Genomic DNA, 16,665 nt, shown 5'->3' on the forward strand with positions numbered 1-16,665 from the left:
AGATCGCCCAAAAGGGGGAAAAAAATGACTCATATTACTAATGTGAACAATGTCTTTCTGATGTCTGGATTATTTTTCTTTTTCTTATCTTCTCCTGTTTTTCGCAAAACATAAAAATCCAAACAAGGACATACAGTAAATGTAGGCCGGGCAGAGGGAAGACATCTACACCACGGTGTTCCTCTGAGGAGCTTTTGAGAGGTGAAGTTTAGATTAGGGAGGGAGGGGGGGACAGTAAGTTCTAGAGTAGCCGAGGCGGGGAGTGGTGGAAGGGGTAACCGGTGGGAAAGGGCTGTCACTGGGGACTGGGGTTGTCCAAACCTCCAGTCAAGTTTAAATCACACAGAGCTCCACTGACTCTCAGTTTGCATCCTCCTCTCCTCTCCTGCGCGTCCTCGCTCTGAGCTCCCCTCCGTCTCTCTCCTCCTCCCTGCATCTGCCAGTCGCTGTCCCGGCCAACCTTGTGAGGGCTCCTGCTAGGCGTCTTCCGCCGAACATCTGCAACGACTTTTTGCCTAAAGAAATACATTATTTTGTTGTTCCTGAGGCACTGAGACCCAACAGTCACCATGGAGGCCATCAAGAAGAAGATGCAGATGCTGAAGTTGGACAAGGAGAATGCCATCGACAGGGCAGAGCAGGCTGAGTCCGACCAGAAGGCAGCAGAGGACAAGTGCAAGCAGGTGAGATGTGGCTGACAAGTTTACAAAGTAAACCGCATAATGGATGAACTTTATTGAATTTTATTTATCCAGCATGAGAATACTGAAGTGACACAGTGGGAATATGAGTATGACTTAAATAAGAGTAGAATACTTTCTGCTTTGGAAATTGCAAAGAAACGTACTGTAATTTAGAACGGCCTTACTAATATAGGTAACCTTTGTTGTGTTTTTGCATAAATTAGCCTTATTGTGTTATTGACATTGATACCAGCCGAGTTGCCTCAATATTATTGCCCCATCTTTCCTCCTTTCCGTACATTTTCTGTCTTGGTATCATTCTATTTTAGTTTGAAGTGACTATAATCCACATATGACCACATTTAAGGTGTTGTAACTTGTATTTTTATGGGTGTTTTCATTTCACTTAAGTATATCATTAGTTTTCTTTTTTTTAAAAAAAAAACAAACAACCATATGTGAGTAATTTGCTGTCAGTATTTAAGCCTTTATTCTAACTCTAATCTGGGTTCAAAAGCAAAAAAATAAAAAATAGCATTAGCAAACATGTGCAGGCTGCAGAGAGGCTCAACGTGAAATGTCAAGAATTTCCCAAGAGAACCAAATGCTGAATTACAAGGAGCAGCTGATAATGAGCCCAGTGCTGAGTATAAGCCAGGAGTAGGTGGAGGATATCCACACTGAAGCACAAATAAAACGGTGCGGTGACGACTGCTGGTCGTTACAATCACAGTTAATCAAAAGGGATTGCGAGACGCAACGAGGAGCGGCAGTGCAGGAGTTAAAACTCTACAGCAGCTATTGTTTTAGTACACTCTGTTGCTCAGCATCCTTATCAGAGCTGAAGTCTGAAAAGAAAAACCTCACAAATTCCAAATATCCATATTTGGTCCTGCAGCGCTTGAGCCTCTGACAGCTTGATATTTCCAGGCCTAGCTTAATGATAGCGTACTTATACCACTTGATATGAGCAAAGTAGAATCTGGAGATGTGACAGGATATTTGAGGTTTCTAAATAGAGGCGATTATTGCACAGAGGGAGTTTGTGTCATCATTATGGTGGTACGAGAGGAATGCTGCAGAGCAGAGAGTTAAAGAGGCTCGGACAAAGCCAGGATCTACATTAAAGGAAGTGGAAAGAATCTTCTCTCTGGTGGCTAAGCCCTAATCACACCCTCAGAGAGCACAAGGAGTGACAGTTGTCAATGGCACCGCACATATGGAGCCCCGGTATGTCTACTGCATCAAGGAACAGTCAGAGTGAAATCCTAGAAGATTACTCAGAGCTCTTTAGTGTGTTGGGATGGCAGGGGCACAAGCACCGCTACGAGATGCTTTCTTTGCTATTCTTGGCAAGATCAACTCCAACTTGCAGTCAGGCCGACGGAAGGCACTGAAAATACACAAAACTAATGTAAACAGCTATTACACAGCACATCAGGCACGGGCTCCAACAACAATGAAAGGACTGGCTCGCCCAGATTACAAAGTAATTTTAAACATTACTCTTGATAAACCACGAATGGTTTACTTTGGAACGTCTTCTACTGGAGAAACTCTGACAAAGAATGAAATAAAACCTGAAATTATGTGTTACAGATATTTATGGTTCCCTAAGATTGATTCTTAATGAGACCTTTTATCTGGCTCCACCAATAGATTAAAACATTTCAACGTGTTTGGGTTTTTACAGCCATTCATAGCTGCCAGAAGACGAACCCTAGTGACTTTTGGTGCACCACCAAACAATTAAAGGATCTGCTTAATAGATTTTTAATTAAACATTCATGGTCACCATAGGATGAACCCTAATGAACCCTTAATAAACCATCCAGCTTCACCGATATAAGGAAATGCCCATGTGTTAAACGGAGGGGTGAATTGTTTTTAAAGTTAGTTCCCAGATGATGAATCGTAATGATGCCCAGACCTTTAATCAGGGCTTTTTAGCTTCACGATTTATTGGAAAATAAAAATGTCTTGGTACCCAAAGAATGAAACCTACAGATCCTATGAATTTTTTTCAAAAAAATGTTTCCTCAAAACATACAAAAACAAGCCGAAATATCTTCCAGTGACTTTTGATTAATACATTAAGCATTATTTTGTGAATCTATGTATCATCTAATCCAAACAACGCCGGTATTTCGTCACACAGAGTCCCATTTATGCTTTTACCGATCAATAACTTGTTTTCCTTGCTGGCTGTCTCTCACATTTGCCCTCTCTCAGCTGGAGGACGAGCTGCTGGCTCTGCAGAAGAAACTGAAGGGAACGGAGGATGAGCTGGACAAGTACTCGGAGGCCCTGAAGGACGCTCAGGAGAAGCTGGAACTGTCAGAGAAGAAGGCCACAGATGTGAGTTTACCACGAGGCCTGGCATCTGAAACACATTATTCACATTACCCGGGAACTTCTGAGTTTCTGTCCCACAAAGTATCAGTATCCACTCTTTCATGTGGACTGAGCTAAATATCTCCTCATGATCGGAAAAAAAAAAACACGACCGGTAACATCCTGTCTGTCGAAATTGGTTTAAAACTAAATTGCACACAGAGGAGCTTTTTTGCAATCGGTTCAAGTGTTGCTGCTTCTGCTTACACAAGCCCAAAAAGGCAATGTCTGGACTTGCCTTAATAGTGTTTATTACTTCTACCGCAACAAACCATATAAGGAATGTGGTTAAAAGACTGACATTTAGATCTAGAAGAAAACATACAAACTAACAGCCCCGAAAGTGAGTCCTCAGACTTGCGTCTCCTAACCCAGATACTGCTGAGAATCACCGAGTTATTGCGTTCCGCTGAGGTCTGTAACTGAGATATTTCTCAAGCACAGACAGAACTTGGCCGGGCTGTAGTCGACCAGGAATCCCAGGAATGCAGCTTAAGCAAACAGAGAACCCCGTACTGCAGTGTCTAATGAAATCAATGCTCTGGCCTTTTTCTGGGGAGAGGTATCATACTCCTCTTTGTCTGTGCTTACAGTGCATACCTGGCGCAAAAGGTGAATGACCACTGACCTTTAAAGAGCATCTACAGTTTATATGGGTCATGGATCTAGCGGCTGAACATAGTTTTTCCACCCAAGCTGAAAAGGCGAAGAAAAAAAAAATGGTGAGACAAAGAAATCTGGAAACAGACAGACGCTTGGTTCAATTTGGGCGTTTTTTTGGTGGAACTGTGGAACAAATTAAAGGATTATATTATTTTATCTTATAATTATACTGACGAATCCAAAACATGGTTTTACTAACAACCCACGAGAGTCTTATCTCTTATATTTCAGTTTTTCATAAGCAGATTTGATAATAAATTCAGCTCTAACAACTGTTCTACTGTTAAAATGAATGTATAGAAGCAAATAAAGTGACCTCTACGGTGTGGCCCTCAAATTACCCGGCCCACAGGTGAGATAAGACCTGAAAGGTTAAAGGTGACTGATGACAGATTATTTCAGTCTCAGATGACCTATCGGATACCCAGGGTGTAGGACTGTCCACTACTATGACTTATCCAAACGTGTTTCTCGCTGCCTATGGGGCATGCTAATATATATAAATGTGTTACAAGAACAGAAGGAGAAAATAAAGCCAGAATTTGCTCTGAAAAGTGAGGAGGGGGAGGAGGAGGAGGAGGCGGCAGAAGGGGGCGCTGAAGGAATGTGTCGCCACCCTATGGCTGCGGGTCATGTCTGCAATCAAATCAATTTACATTCCAGGCCACTGCAGGCCAACGGCCCCTATTGACTAGGATTATTACCGCTCCACCCACCCCTGACCCTCCCTCCTCCCCCCTTTAGAAAAGTAAATCTTTGGACCTTTTGATTTCTATACATTCTACAGCTTGCCCCTTTCTGTTTTACGCACACGCCTTTAGCCGTCTCTACTTCCTGTTCTCATTCACACAAACGTGTCCGATTATGATTCATATTTCAGCCTTCTGACTCAGACCGCGCCATTCTTCTCTTTACTCCCGTGCCGCCTAAGCACCTTACGTTTGCCATATAAGTCCACAATAGAAAGCCCAAACTTCCTCTCGCGCACGAAAAAAAAGTGACATTGCACACCTCTTTTGTGGAGGAAAAGACCAGTCCCTTCCCCTCCTAAATCCTGTGATGTCATCTGAGACAGGCTTCTTCACAGGATTGGAGGATCTCGCCATAAATTTCCTGAAAACTCCCTGCCCTTTTTTTTTTTCCCATCCCAGCCCTGCACGTCCCTGATTTCCTGCCCGAGTAAAAAAAAAAGTTTTTCCTCGGAGCCTCGCATCGATAACTTAACGGACACAGATCGCCAGTTTTCTACTTTGTTACCTTTGTTTTTGTGAACTAATCAATCGACATTATGGAGGCGGTGAAGAAGAAAATCCAAGCTCTCCAGCAACAAGCTGATGAGGCAGAAGATCGTGCGGTGACGGTACAAAGGGAATTGGACGCTGAACGGCAACTCCGCGAACAAGTGAGACTCGAAACTTACGATTTAAACCAACTTCAGGCGCGTTTTCATGTTCCCCCTTAGTTTCCTCATAGCTGGTAACCATCTTTACCGAGAACTAAAGAGTTTACGCACAGCGTCTCGGTGTTAAGACTCCAGGTAGTGATAATAAAACGCCCATTACGCGCAAATAAAGCACTCCAAACGGTGCCTTCGCGTCCCTGTTGTAGATTTGTTATATACATATGTATATTTTAATCTGGTTAAGTTCACTGTTTATCATTTTACGGGCAAGTCGGGGCATCATTGTAGCCACATTCCTTTGCAGACTTTTGTTCGGCTGTTATCTAACTTTAACCCGCCCCTTGTCTCCTTAACACCAACTCAGTTTCATATTAACGCGCTTGTATCGTATAAATGTTAAGACACTGGAGGTTTACAAACGTTTGGATCGTTTTACAACAGCAGTTTGCTCGCAGGGGCGTAGTTTCTTCTCGTTTTGCCAAACAACCAAACGTTTTTTTTTTTATCTCCTCAACGTTTTTATTATTTATTATTTTGTCTGAGTGACACATTTGTGGACACATTTGTCTGAAATCCAGAGTTTGGGGGTCCTTCCTCCTCTTCCTCCCCCTTCTACTCTTCAGCCTCTGCACAGGAAGAAGAGAACAGAAGTGGTTGTCTGTGATATCACCGCTGCAGGAAACAGGCTGAAGAAGCAGTAATCTGTTGCTCCCACCCCGTTTCAGCCAGCTGCACCATTTCAGACATGTCAGGGTTAAAAAAACGGCCTGTTATCCGTCATCAGCATGTGTCAGGTCAAAGTCCTCAACTCATCATGGTTGCTCAGAGTGAAACCGAGCGCTTGAGAAAAAGAAAACGGGAATAAATGCTACAGAGAATTGATCATATTCAGATGAGCTGGCTTCAAGAATGCTGTAATTACAACTTCCCTAATATGTAGCCAGGTTTTTAGCATTCGGACTAAACAATGGCTGTCCTTCCTGTAGCATGTTTCCTCACTGACCTCTGAACTCTCTCTCTCTCTCTCTCCCTCCCTCCCAATCTCTCTCTGTGTGGCTTCAGGCCGAGGGCGAGGTGGCATCTTTGAACCGCAGGATCCAGCTGGTGGAGGAGGAGCTGGACCGCGCTCAGGAGAGACTGGCCACAGCCCTGCAGAAGCTGGAGGACGCTGAGAAGGCTGCAGATGAGAGCGAAAGGTGACGACCGGCATAGATCCGCGCATCCGGATGTGTTCACTAGTGGCCTCGCTGGTGTGGAGGCAGATTTTGAGCCACTAAAGGAGGTTCTGCTCATCAGATACACATGCTATTACCATCCACTTAAAACTCACCATTGCCCCGCCCCATTTAGGATACTAGCGGCAGATGGTGGCAGAGTCCTTTCACCCCAGTGGGAGTATTCAGCCCTTTTAAACAAGCCTTATATCTTCCAGGCATTGTGTTACTAAAATGGCTTTTTTCAGATTGACCAAGCATGAAAATTTGCTTGACCTGCCTGCTTCTCAGAGGCCTAGTCTTGCAGGATCTGGCAACACTGATATCCAAAAAAGCAGTTGCTACTAACTTAATGTTAACGTCAGTCAAACAGTTTGGAGCTAGCATTATCTGTCGCCCTAGATAAACAATTTCAATATGTTATGTTAGCAAAAGTAAATATAAATCTCGCTCCCAGCTCCCACTTAGGAGGAAGTGGCACTACTTGTAGTGCAGCTTGTAACACGTCCTTAATTTAAGCATCACATGTCGATTTTTGTATATATTTTTGGCAAATTCCACGCTACTGTGACAAGGATATTTCCCAAACATGGGTTAAATAATGTCTTATGTCTTAACCATCCTGACTTTGCAAATCAGAGCCAGGAGACGCGGTGAAACTTGCTACAATCACTCAAATTTTCCTTTGTTGGAACCATTGAGGGGGAGACTAATGGAGTGTTTGGTTCATTCACCAAGAAAAGTAAATCTTTGGTGTTTTTTTTAAGGTTAAAAAAAAGATTTGCAGTATATTTGTATTGCTTAAATGTCCTCACTGTGGACCGCTGATGGATCATGTGAACCACATTTGGATCCGATAAACATTTTCTTTTCTACACGAAGCACGAAATTAAAAGCAGCCACGTACTTTACAAGATTACCTGCGTACTTAACTTAAACTTAATAACTTATTTCTTTCATCAAGGGGTTTTATGTCAAGAGTTCAAATGTCATTTTGGCTCATTGTCAGTTCCTCAAGAATCTTAACAAAGCGGAGTGATGCTGTAATGACCAGAGTTTTCTTAGGGATGCCTCCTTACTTCAGTAATATCAGTCGACTGAGTCTTTGTTGTCTTGCTAAACTTTTTTTTCTTTTCTCATCTTTAGAGGCATGAAGGTGATTGAGAACAGAGCCATGAAAGATGAGGAGAAGATGGAGATCCAGGAGATGCAGCTCAAAGAGGCCAAGCACATCGCCGAGGAGGCCGACCGCAAATACGAGGAGGTGCGGAAAAACAGGAGATCGCGTTGCGGCTAATTCCCACTTCTCAAATGGTGTCATTTTTGCTTTTTTTTTTTTCTCAATGCTGATTTCACATCTTTCTAACAACAGGTTGCCCGTAAGCTGGTCATCCTTGAGGGCGAGCTGGAGAGGGCAGAAGAGAGGGCAGAGATTGCAGAACTGTAAGCACGGATCAGTTGTTGCCAAGATGACCTGCGACCTTTTGATGCGTTATTAAAACTACACATTTTCTTATTCCTTCAGTAAGTGTGGTGACCTGGAGGAGGAGCTGAAGAACGTCACCAACAACCTCAAGTCTCTAGAGGCTCAGTCTGATAAGGTAACTCTTCCACCGGCTTGCAGCTTGATTCAACGTCAACAACGTCAAACATTTACATTCCACAAGCTTAAAAAGAAGCAAATATCCCGCAGCTTTAATACTGATATCATTTTTAACAAAAGTTTTGAGCATGGAAAGATGAAATGGATTAAAAAGTGTAAGATTTATTGTTTCGCACTAAAATAATTGAACACTTCTGTGCAGTACTCCGAGAAGGAAGACAAATACGAGGAGGAGATTAAGGTCCTGAATGACAGACTTAAAGAGGTAAAATTATGTCTGCTTAAGCTCCTGTGTTCTCCGAGGTAAGCCGCGTCCGGATGATTAACGCGTTTATTGTTTGCCAAAGGCGGAGACCCGTGCAGAATTCGCAGAAAGGACAGTCGCTAAGCTGGAAAAGACCATAGACGACTTAGAAGGTAACTTTATTCATTTCCATCCCTTTTTGTAAAAAAATCTTCATTATTCCTGACTTTTCCTTATTCTTCAACTTTAATCTGATCTGTGTGATTTCTTCCTTCTTCTTCCTGATTTCCCTCCGTGACCTTTCCGCACTTTCCTCTGAACCTCCTGCGCCTGCTCTATCTCTGACCTTTGACCTGCAGATGAACTGTACACTCAGAAGCTGAAATACAAGGCGATCAGCGAGGAGCTGGATCATGCCCTCAATGACATGAACACCTTGTAAACCTCACGCTTTTTCCTGTTTTCACTTTCCCTTTGTTTCTCTTTGTGTTATTGCATTTGCATTATTAAAAGCTCTTTGTCTTGTCTTTTGTCCCTTCTGTTTCACTGCTTACATCCTTTTGAACTGAAGCTCAATAAAGATAATTTTTTCTCTTTTACCCTGTCTTCTGTCGTTGAATATCTCTTCTCCCACTTGCGGCTGTGAAATCCACATTTGTGGGTTTTGTTATACACAAGCGTGTTTGTTTTTTTATTGCTCTGTCTGCTCCAAAATGAAATTACGGTATTATCAAATCTATTTTCAATTATCTGTCTATTCACTGCCAACTCTCTGTATGTTAAATCTACTACCTTTGTTTTTTTTATTGCAGAGAGCCTATCAAATGCTAAAGAGGAAAACGTAGGAATGCACCAAGTCCTGGACCAAACACTGCAGGAGCTCAATAGCTTGTAAAACGCCAAGAAGAACATCAAACATAATAAAAAAATAAAAAAATCCTTCTGTAAAAGATATTTTCTACATGCCATCCATTCTCTGTAATTTCACTCTTTGTTAAACACATGTAGCCCCCTTTTTATATTTATGGTTCTTTTGTTTCTCTACCTTTTTGAAAAAAAATACAAAAAACAAATGGTTTTGGGTCCAAATGATTGTTGATCATTGATAAATTGTGTTGTAGACCAAACTCAGAGCACAAATAAAACAATGACGATGACAGTGTTGCTGATGTTTTATGTGTCATGTTGGCTGTTGTGTCATCTGCGTGAGTATGTGCATTTTCTTTGTGTGTGTGTGTGTGTGTGTGTGTTTTATGTGTATCCTAGAGGCGATTTCAACACATATCCATTAACTGGAACAGGAGAAGAAGCTCACCCTTCACTTTACGTGTGCCAACACGCACAGTTATTTCGACTGCGACAGTGAAGTTGCTCTTGTTGCTTATCTGGTGCCTCTTCGCTTCCACAGCATAAGGTCACGGAATACTGCTAGTATTTTTAAATGAGATACAGGCCACAGCATATTACAGACAATTCAATTTAAAGTCAAGCGTTGTTTATTCCTAAAAATAAGTAGGGCTTCAGACTTACATTAATGTAAGCTATCTAAAGAAAAAAAATCATGATTCCAGCTGTTTAATGTAGAATCACTGCACTGAGGAAGGCCATGTGATGCAACCTAATGTTTAGGAAACAGCAAATGTGATGAGACCTTTTTTTTTTTATGTCAAAAATAACAAATTCTACAAAATGCTGAGTACAATAAAAAGTTTTATTTCAGGAAAAGAAGGTTCAGCAATACAGTATATGCACAGTTCATGTTATACACTAAAAGCATCGAAGGTACAGTAAAAGGACTCCATAGGTTTGCATTATTGATGTAATTTTCAAGCTCCACAAGATACAAATATGCAGCACACAAAGACACCCAAAATTAGCTCTGCACCATCATACCTACCATATATGTATACTCCTCATAGACACAGCCACGTGCACATCTTGTACTGTGAATGTTTTTGTTCTGGTCAAAAATATAAACGTGGCAAAATGTGATCCTACAGTGTTGCAATTTAAGTTTTATCTTCAGGATAAGAACTATTATCAGCAATATATAATCTAAGCAGCAAAGGTAGGGTACAGTCAGTGACTCCTTATGCAACTCGATTACTTTTATGTACGTATCTACCTACTGAGACATGCAGCCACATGCACATGCTGTAAGAGTAGTGTTGTGAATGTCAAGTAGTAGCTAATCCAGCATAATGTTTCATATTTTGGAATTTAAACATAGTTTTTGGAAGTTGAACCCATTGTTCTGGTTAATTTATAGCCATTTGATGAATACAGACGGCTAAGAAGACTGTTTGAAAGGTAAAGTAATTTGCAAATTCAAATCATTAAGTATATTATTATGTAGATGGGTTATTTGAGTTGAATTAACTTCCTTTTTTCTCCATCATGACTGACCTGTGAACGTCTGCTGGTCCTCGTCAGTGATAAACAAGCAGGTGAATTCCGGGCCAGCAGGGGGCGTCCTTTCCGCACAGTCACGTCACTGCGTCGCCGGGCGGGATTTCCGCAATAATATCAAATATGGCGAAAACATACGACTATTTGTTTAAATTACTGTTAATCGGGGACTCTGGTGTCGGGAAGACATGTGTCCTGTTCAGGTTTTCAGAGGACGCCTTCAACTCAACGTTTATCTCGACAATAGGTGAGTTTTTTTTTTTTTAGGAGGGGCTGATGTAAACTGTGACATTCTGTGTGTTTACAACGCGTCAGTGGGCTGTATCTGCGGGTCTGTCTACTTGCTGGAATGCTACTAGCTATGCTAAGTGGAGTACTAGTTTCAATTCGTAAGTTATAAAAATGTGTAATTCGTTTACTTGTCATTGACATAATGAAGTCAGTGGTAAGCCGTGCAACGTGAAACTTACTGTTACGTGTGTACGTGAAACGCTTATAGTAACAGTATTGTAAATAATTTTATTTTAAAGTCATGCCGGTTGGCTCTCTTGCTAGCTAGCGTTAGCATGTAGGCCCCCGTCTACATTCTGGCAAAGCACCGGAAAACGCGATACGTAGCACGCTATGGTTGTTCAATACAGTTATTTACAACGCACCAATCTTCTTCTATACACATATTACTGCCTTTTTTGTTGTGTATTCCCTATCCGTTTGTGTACATTTATTTTTTTTGGTACAGCCGTCACAGCCAGGTTTCGCCTGGATATACTAAGCTAGCAAGCTAACGTTATGATTGACATGCATGATCCTCTTTTATCCCCGCAGGCATTGATTTCAAGATTAGGACAATAGAGCTTGACGGAAAGAAGATAAAGTTGCAGATATGGTAAGTTTATTTCCTTTAAATGCTTTACATGTGACGTGAAGGAAGTGTTTTATCAATATGTACCTATTGAAGGAAAGCAAAATATGGGTTGGACACAGTCCACTCAAGATGAGCTTCATACAGACTAGAGATATGTTATCATGCTTATCATATAAATAATGGCCTATTTTATTGTTTCAGATATAAGTTACAGGTTCTAATAAGTTTAACTACCCATTTCTGTCTGCATTGACAAAAAACAGTGGATGTATAGCCTTTAAAATGTATAAACTTGAGGTATTTGCTGCTATATCAGCTTGTTGGAAAACTTTTAATTAACTCAAACGTTGTAAGAGCTACCTGTAGTGAGAAATTTATTGAAACTTTCTCACTAATTTTCCCAAACACTGTGATCGACATTTGTTTTGAAACTTGATATCTTTTGTACTTTTTTTTTAGGGACACAGCAGGTCAGGAGCGCTTCCGAACAATCACAACGGCCTACTACAGAGGAGCGATGGTAGGTGCCTTCTTACGCTGACAAGACAAATGTGACTTAAATCTTCTTTCCTATAAAGCCACAGCTCCTCGGCTGCATTTGTTGCAACGCGTCTGATTTACTGTCCTTTAACAGGGCATCATGCTTGTCTACGACATCACCAACGAGAAGTCTTTTGAGAACATCAAGAACTGGATAAGGAATATAGAAGAGGTATATACAGGTCTAAATATATCCTCGGTTACATGCTCGCTGCCTGAATGGCACCTTGTAGGAAATTAAAACTCTCTTCTCTTAATCCAGCATGCATCCTCTGATGTTGAGAAGATGGTACTTGGCAACAAATGTGACATCAATGACAAGAGGCAGGTTTCCAAAGACAGAGGGGAGAAGGTGAGAAGTTTAATTTTATTTGATTGGAAATAATGGAACCGATGCACTGTTAATTTTGGCAGGTTTGTAGCATATTTATTTATTTATTTATTTTCCTCTCATTCCCTTTCAGCTTGCTCTTGAGTACGGAATCAAGTTCATGGAGACGAGTGCAAAGGCCAACATCAATGTGGAAAACGTAAGTAGCCTCTTTTCCTTTAGGAGAATTTGAATATTTTATTTAATACTTTTTTAAGTTTGTCAGCTAGTTAAATCATAAACGATCACCAGACACATCCTAATTAGTAATTTTTTCAAGAACTCAAAGTACTGTTGATTTGAAATGTGCCAGCTAGCAAACGTACAACCACTGCTATATCTACTTGAACAGTGTTTCCAATCAGATTGAAATAAATTGAAATTCCAATTTACCTGTTTACATGGATGCTAAATTAAATGATTTGGTAAGATATGCACTCATTTGCCAATTCGTTGGGTACATTAATGAATATGAATGCGTTCTAATGTCTAAGAGTCCTGCACTAAATCTTAGCTTCGTGAATGTTATAATGTTCAGTTTATGTTGAAACAAGAAAGGTGGAAGTTCAACTGTAAGATCATTTTAGAGGATGTGATCATTTGTGGTGACCTTAAACTGTCTAGCCCAACGACTAAAACGGGGTTGTCAAAAATAACAAAACTTGTGTCGGTACAACACAGTAGATTACAACACTTGTACAAACCACAGCCTTCAAAATGAATACACAGTTGAATCAACACGGCTCTCTGTTGTTTTAGAGTACCATTACCTTCATGAAGCTAAGGTTTAGTGCAGGGCTGTTGTATTAGACTGCATTCGTTTTCACTAGTGTACCTAATGAACTGGCAAGTGAGTGTATATGTTTACATGCCCTTAAAGCAACAACCAGAATGTAACTTTATTTGACATGTGCAGAGTGGTTCCACTCGCATCGAATCAGCCGGAAATTAAACAGAAGAAGAAGACAGTATCTTTGTAACTTTATTGATAACACTGAGTTCATTCAAAAGCAGTAGGTGACCAAGATGGACAGATGTCTTCAACAACAGGGGTGCCCACATAGAGTCCAGTGTGCCATGTTTATGTCCTTTCCAGAAACTCGTCATGTCACCTGATGTTTACCCCATGTGCAGCGAATATGTGCAACGCTGCATTTATTCCAACCACAGAGAAACAATCCAATCAAGTGCAAATATTTTCTCAGTGAAACGATTATTGAAGCATTTACACTATTCCTATCAGTCTAGATCTGGCCAGTATAGCTGGATTGAGGTGGTTACATGAGGCATTTCTGTTATTAGTACATATAAACGTAGCCACTGATGTTAAAACTTCATATTTCTTAAATTAGGTTTCTCCATTTGAAAATCACATTCCTATGAGTACTGAGCGTGAATACGTTTTTTTTTCTTGCCCACAAGTTTCTAACGTGAACTGGTTTCAGTTCTCGTCTCTATAAATGCCATGTAAATATCCATACTATAGATGCATATCACAAACTTAACTCCATGTACATTTGTTCTGGTTCGTAGGCATTTTTGACACTCGCCAGAGACATCAAGTCAAAAATGGACACAAAATTGGTAAGTGTCACATAGAAGAGCTTATTTCACAGTGTGAGAATGAATCGGGTTAAAAGTGGACATTTGACAGAGCTGTGACCTGTTTGATGTTTTTACTTCAGGAGGGCAACACGCCACAGGGAAGCAGTCACGGAGTCAAGATCTCAGAGCCTCAGAAAAAGACCAGCTTCTTCCGCTGTAGCCTGCTCTGAGGGAACGGGGCCTTTCACACTGGCAGCCCCGCTGGCTGGACATAAATGGACTGTGCTCGCTCTTAGCACTTCCTCCCTCCTTCCTCTTTCTTCCCCGTCATGGCCTGTCCTCCCAGTCCACAGAAACCATTATATTCTCAGTAAGCGGAGGCCTTCCCCCTCCTCTCTTCCTCTTCTGAAAGCTTCCAGAGGTGCATCTCTTCCATTTTAAGGAGATCTGTCAAGTGCTTGGCTGTTGGAGGACACGGCCAGGATCATTATCCAGATGTTCCACCTCACACAAAAGACAGGCTCTTACTTCTGAAGTTAGTCTCTTCATTCTAAGCACTGATGTTTCGCACAGGCGGTAGCACAACCGTGGATGAGAAATCATTTACTAGTTTTGGGATTGGAATACAAATGTGATATTTAGATATATTTTTTATTAGAGCTCTTTCCCTTTTTATGTGACAAATGTCAACCAGAGGCTGATGGGCTTGAGCGCCTGTGGAGCAGAGCTGTTTTCTTTTTCATTTCAGCAGCTGATATCAACGGTAGTGAAGTCAAGGGTCAGAGAGAAATTGGATTGGAAAAGTTTTCACTTGCGCTTTTGTTTGCGTGTAGTTCTCGACAATCATTTGTTGCATCCAAAAAAAATATGTGTTTCTACAAGCCCTGATCTCGGCTTGCAACTCTTTTTAATATCGAGTGCCAGCTTGTAAGTGCTGGAAAGCAGTTTGGAAGCGATACACTTTCAGCTACAGCCTAGACATGTGTCTATACACATTCAAGTTCTGCTGTCAAAGTGTCAGCTGCACAATTTATGATGGGTTGTTTTTGTTGGACCAGATGTTTGAGTACGTAATGTGAACGTGATTTAAGTACACAATATTGGAACATATCTTGAAGTACTTTAGTTGTACTTTACAACTGCAATGAAAGCTTAGTTTAAAGTTTAAAACGCCAGTGAGCCCAAGGAGATGCCCTGAAGTCCAAAAACGTTCTGTTTACCATCGCAGCAGACGAAGAATAGCAGCAAAATTTCACACTTTTGAGAAGCTGAAACCACCAAGTGTTGGATATTTTTGCTTGAAGAGTTGCTTCTTCTCTCTCGATTGACTCGTAAGGTTGCTTCAAACAAGATGAGCCTTTCATTTTGAAAAGTTTAACTTCCGGCTCTGATTCACAGTCAAGCTAAATGACGTCTCTGGTTAACTGATCAGCAATTTAAAATAACCACTCGAGGAGTCTCGCTGTATGGCCCCTTCCCTTCTGATATCCATGCAGCTCTCCTTGCACTTTACCAGTATATTGTGTTGTGTGTAGCCTGTGCCAAGTGATAGTTACAATTAGTTAAAGAAAGAAAAAAACACTTTAATTCTTGGTAATATAATGGGCATATTATACCAAAATTTACTTATAAATGAATCGATCTCTTCTGCTGTTACACTGCTAGCGATCCACTGTCATGTTATTAGTTCACTTAAAAACAACAGTAATAAGTGCGTGTGTAAAAAGAACGTTACAGCCTCTGTTTCTATGCTACTGCCCTGCCAAGTGACATTTATAAAAGCCAGCTTGACCTAAACTTAAAGGTGATCTCAGTAGTAGTAGTAGTGTTTATATTTTCTCACGCGTTCCTGTTAACTGTGGCGCTTCTGTTTGGTAACTAGGTGGCACCAGAGGCAGAATAGATGACCAGCAAACTCAGTATTCAATTAAGAAAGAGACAGTTAATTTGAAGTGTTTGATGCAAATATGTACCTTCCGCTCGTATTTTACTCCGATGTCGAAACTCAAGTCTGTTCATCCATTGTTTCCCATTTCTTTAGCTTTCGTTAGTCTGAAAAATCAAGTTCCTATATGCACAATATATGGAGGAGGAATCTGCTTTTGCTTGCCTGCACCTTCTTAATATCGAATAATTTGGGACCTCATGACTACCGCGACCATTTGTCTTAACCGCTAGTACTCAAGTTCTTTCTGTCATAGGGTGAGCTATGCATTGTGACTCTTGGACCTGTGCATATGTGTGTAATGTAAATTTCAGACATACTTTGTAGACCTGTGCAGTTGAATGTGCGGGCAATTTTTTTTTGTTGTTGTTGATAATGTTGTTACGTGTGATTTCACTGAGGCAAAAAAAAAAGAAAACAACAAACAAGACGTGCTCCGTTTATAGAGAACTGTTACATCGATGCAGGTCGATTTTAGCCTGTCGAGCGCCGTGCGTCGAGGCGTTGTCTCGGTCGAATACTGTAGCTTTAAACAGAAACAAATAGGGAGCAGGCTTTTTTTTTTCTTGGGACTCAAGCTGTATCATTTTCCACAGAGATGATACTTCCTCTTTGATTTATTTTTTGTTTTTTAAAGCATATCTTTTTCTTAAGATTCCTATCACGTGTCGTCATATACTCAACGTCCCTTTTTACAGCCATATTTTCATTCCATCGAGTATGAAGTACACAGGGAGGATTTTTTTTTGGGGGGGGTGGGCGGCGGGTAATAAAACATTGTAAATATC

At 40.9% G+C, this 16,665-nt stretch overlaps 2 protein-coding genes across 4 annotated transcripts; both read left to right on the top strand.

Annotated features, from left to right (window-relative positions):
• The first annotated feature begins 359 nt into the window (after window positions 1–359).
• On the top strand, window positions 360–9,367 carry LOC311489369 (tropomyosin alpha-1 chain-like). Of its 3 annotated transcripts, none has more exons than XM_084546434.1 (9): window positions 360–683; window positions 2,916–3,041; window positions 6,205–6,338; window positions 7,503–7,620; window positions 7,729–7,799; window positions 7,882–7,957; window positions 8,162–8,224; window positions 8,307–8,376; window positions 8,563–8,660. In XM_084546434.1, the coding sequence occupies exons 1-9, from the start codon at window positions 570–572 to the stop codon at window positions 8,643–8,645; spliced, it is 855 nt and encodes a 284-aa protein (XP_084402560.1). In that variant the 5' UTR covers window positions 360–569; the 3' UTR covers window positions 8,646–8,660. The 3 variants fall into 3 exon arrangements, with proteins under 3 accessions (XP_084402560.1, XP_084402558.1, XP_084402559.1); XM_084546432.1 differs by lacking the exon at window positions 8,563–8,660 and adding an exon at window positions 9,016–9,367 and having other exon boundaries at window positions 371–683; XM_084546433.1 differs by lacking the exons at window positions 360–683; window positions 2,916–3,041; window positions 8,563–8,660 and adding exons at window positions 4,873–5,142; window positions 9,016–9,367.
• Window positions 9,368–10,012: 645 nt separating this feature from the next.
• On the top strand, window positions 10,013–16,655 carry LOC311489501 (ras-related protein Rab-8A). Its single transcript, XM_084546609.1, has 8 exons — window positions 10,013–10,859; window positions 11,438–11,498; window positions 11,937–11,997; window positions 12,112–12,189; window positions 12,280–12,369; window positions 12,482–12,547; window positions 13,921–13,971; window positions 14,073–16,655. The coding sequence occupies exons 1-8, from the start codon at window positions 10,736–10,738 to the stop codon at window positions 14,160–14,162; spliced, it is 621 nt and encodes a 206-aa protein (XP_084402735.1). The 5' UTR covers window positions 10,013–10,735; the 3' UTR covers window positions 14,163–16,655.
• Window positions 16,656–16,665: the final 10 nt, after the last annotated feature.

This window comes from Chelon labrosus (assembly GCF_963514085.1).
Source record: "Chelon labrosus genome assembly, chromosome: 6".
In the NCBI taxonomy this organism is placed as follows: Eukaryota; Metazoa; Chordata; class Actinopteri; order Mugiliformes; family Mugilidae; genus Chelon; species Chelon labrosus.

Coding starts and splice junctions, on each gene's coding strand:
- LOC311489501 (XM_084546609.1), top strand. CDS start 10,736: ATGGCGAAAACATACGACTATTTGTTTAAATTACTGTTAATCGGGGAC. Junction 11,499..11,936: donor AAGATAAAGTTGCAGATATG/GTAAGTTTATTT, acceptor CTTTTTTTTTAG/GGACACAGCAGGTCAGGAGC. Junction 12,370..12,481: donor CCAAAGACAGAGGGGAGAAG/GTGAGAAGTTTA, acceptor ATTCCCTTTCAG/CTTGCTCTTGAGTACGGAAT.
- LOC311489369 (XM_084546434.1), top strand. CDS start 570: ATGGAGGCCATCAAGAAGAAGATGCAGATGCTGAAGTTGGACAAGGAG. Junction 6,339..7,502: donor GCTGCAGATGAGAGCGAAAG/GTGACGACCGGC, acceptor TCTCATCTTTAG/AGGCATGAAGGTGATTGAGA. Junction 7,800..7,881: donor AGGGCAGAGATTGCAGAACT/GTAAGCACGGAT, acceptor TTATTCCTTCAG/TAAGTGTGGTGACCTGGAGG.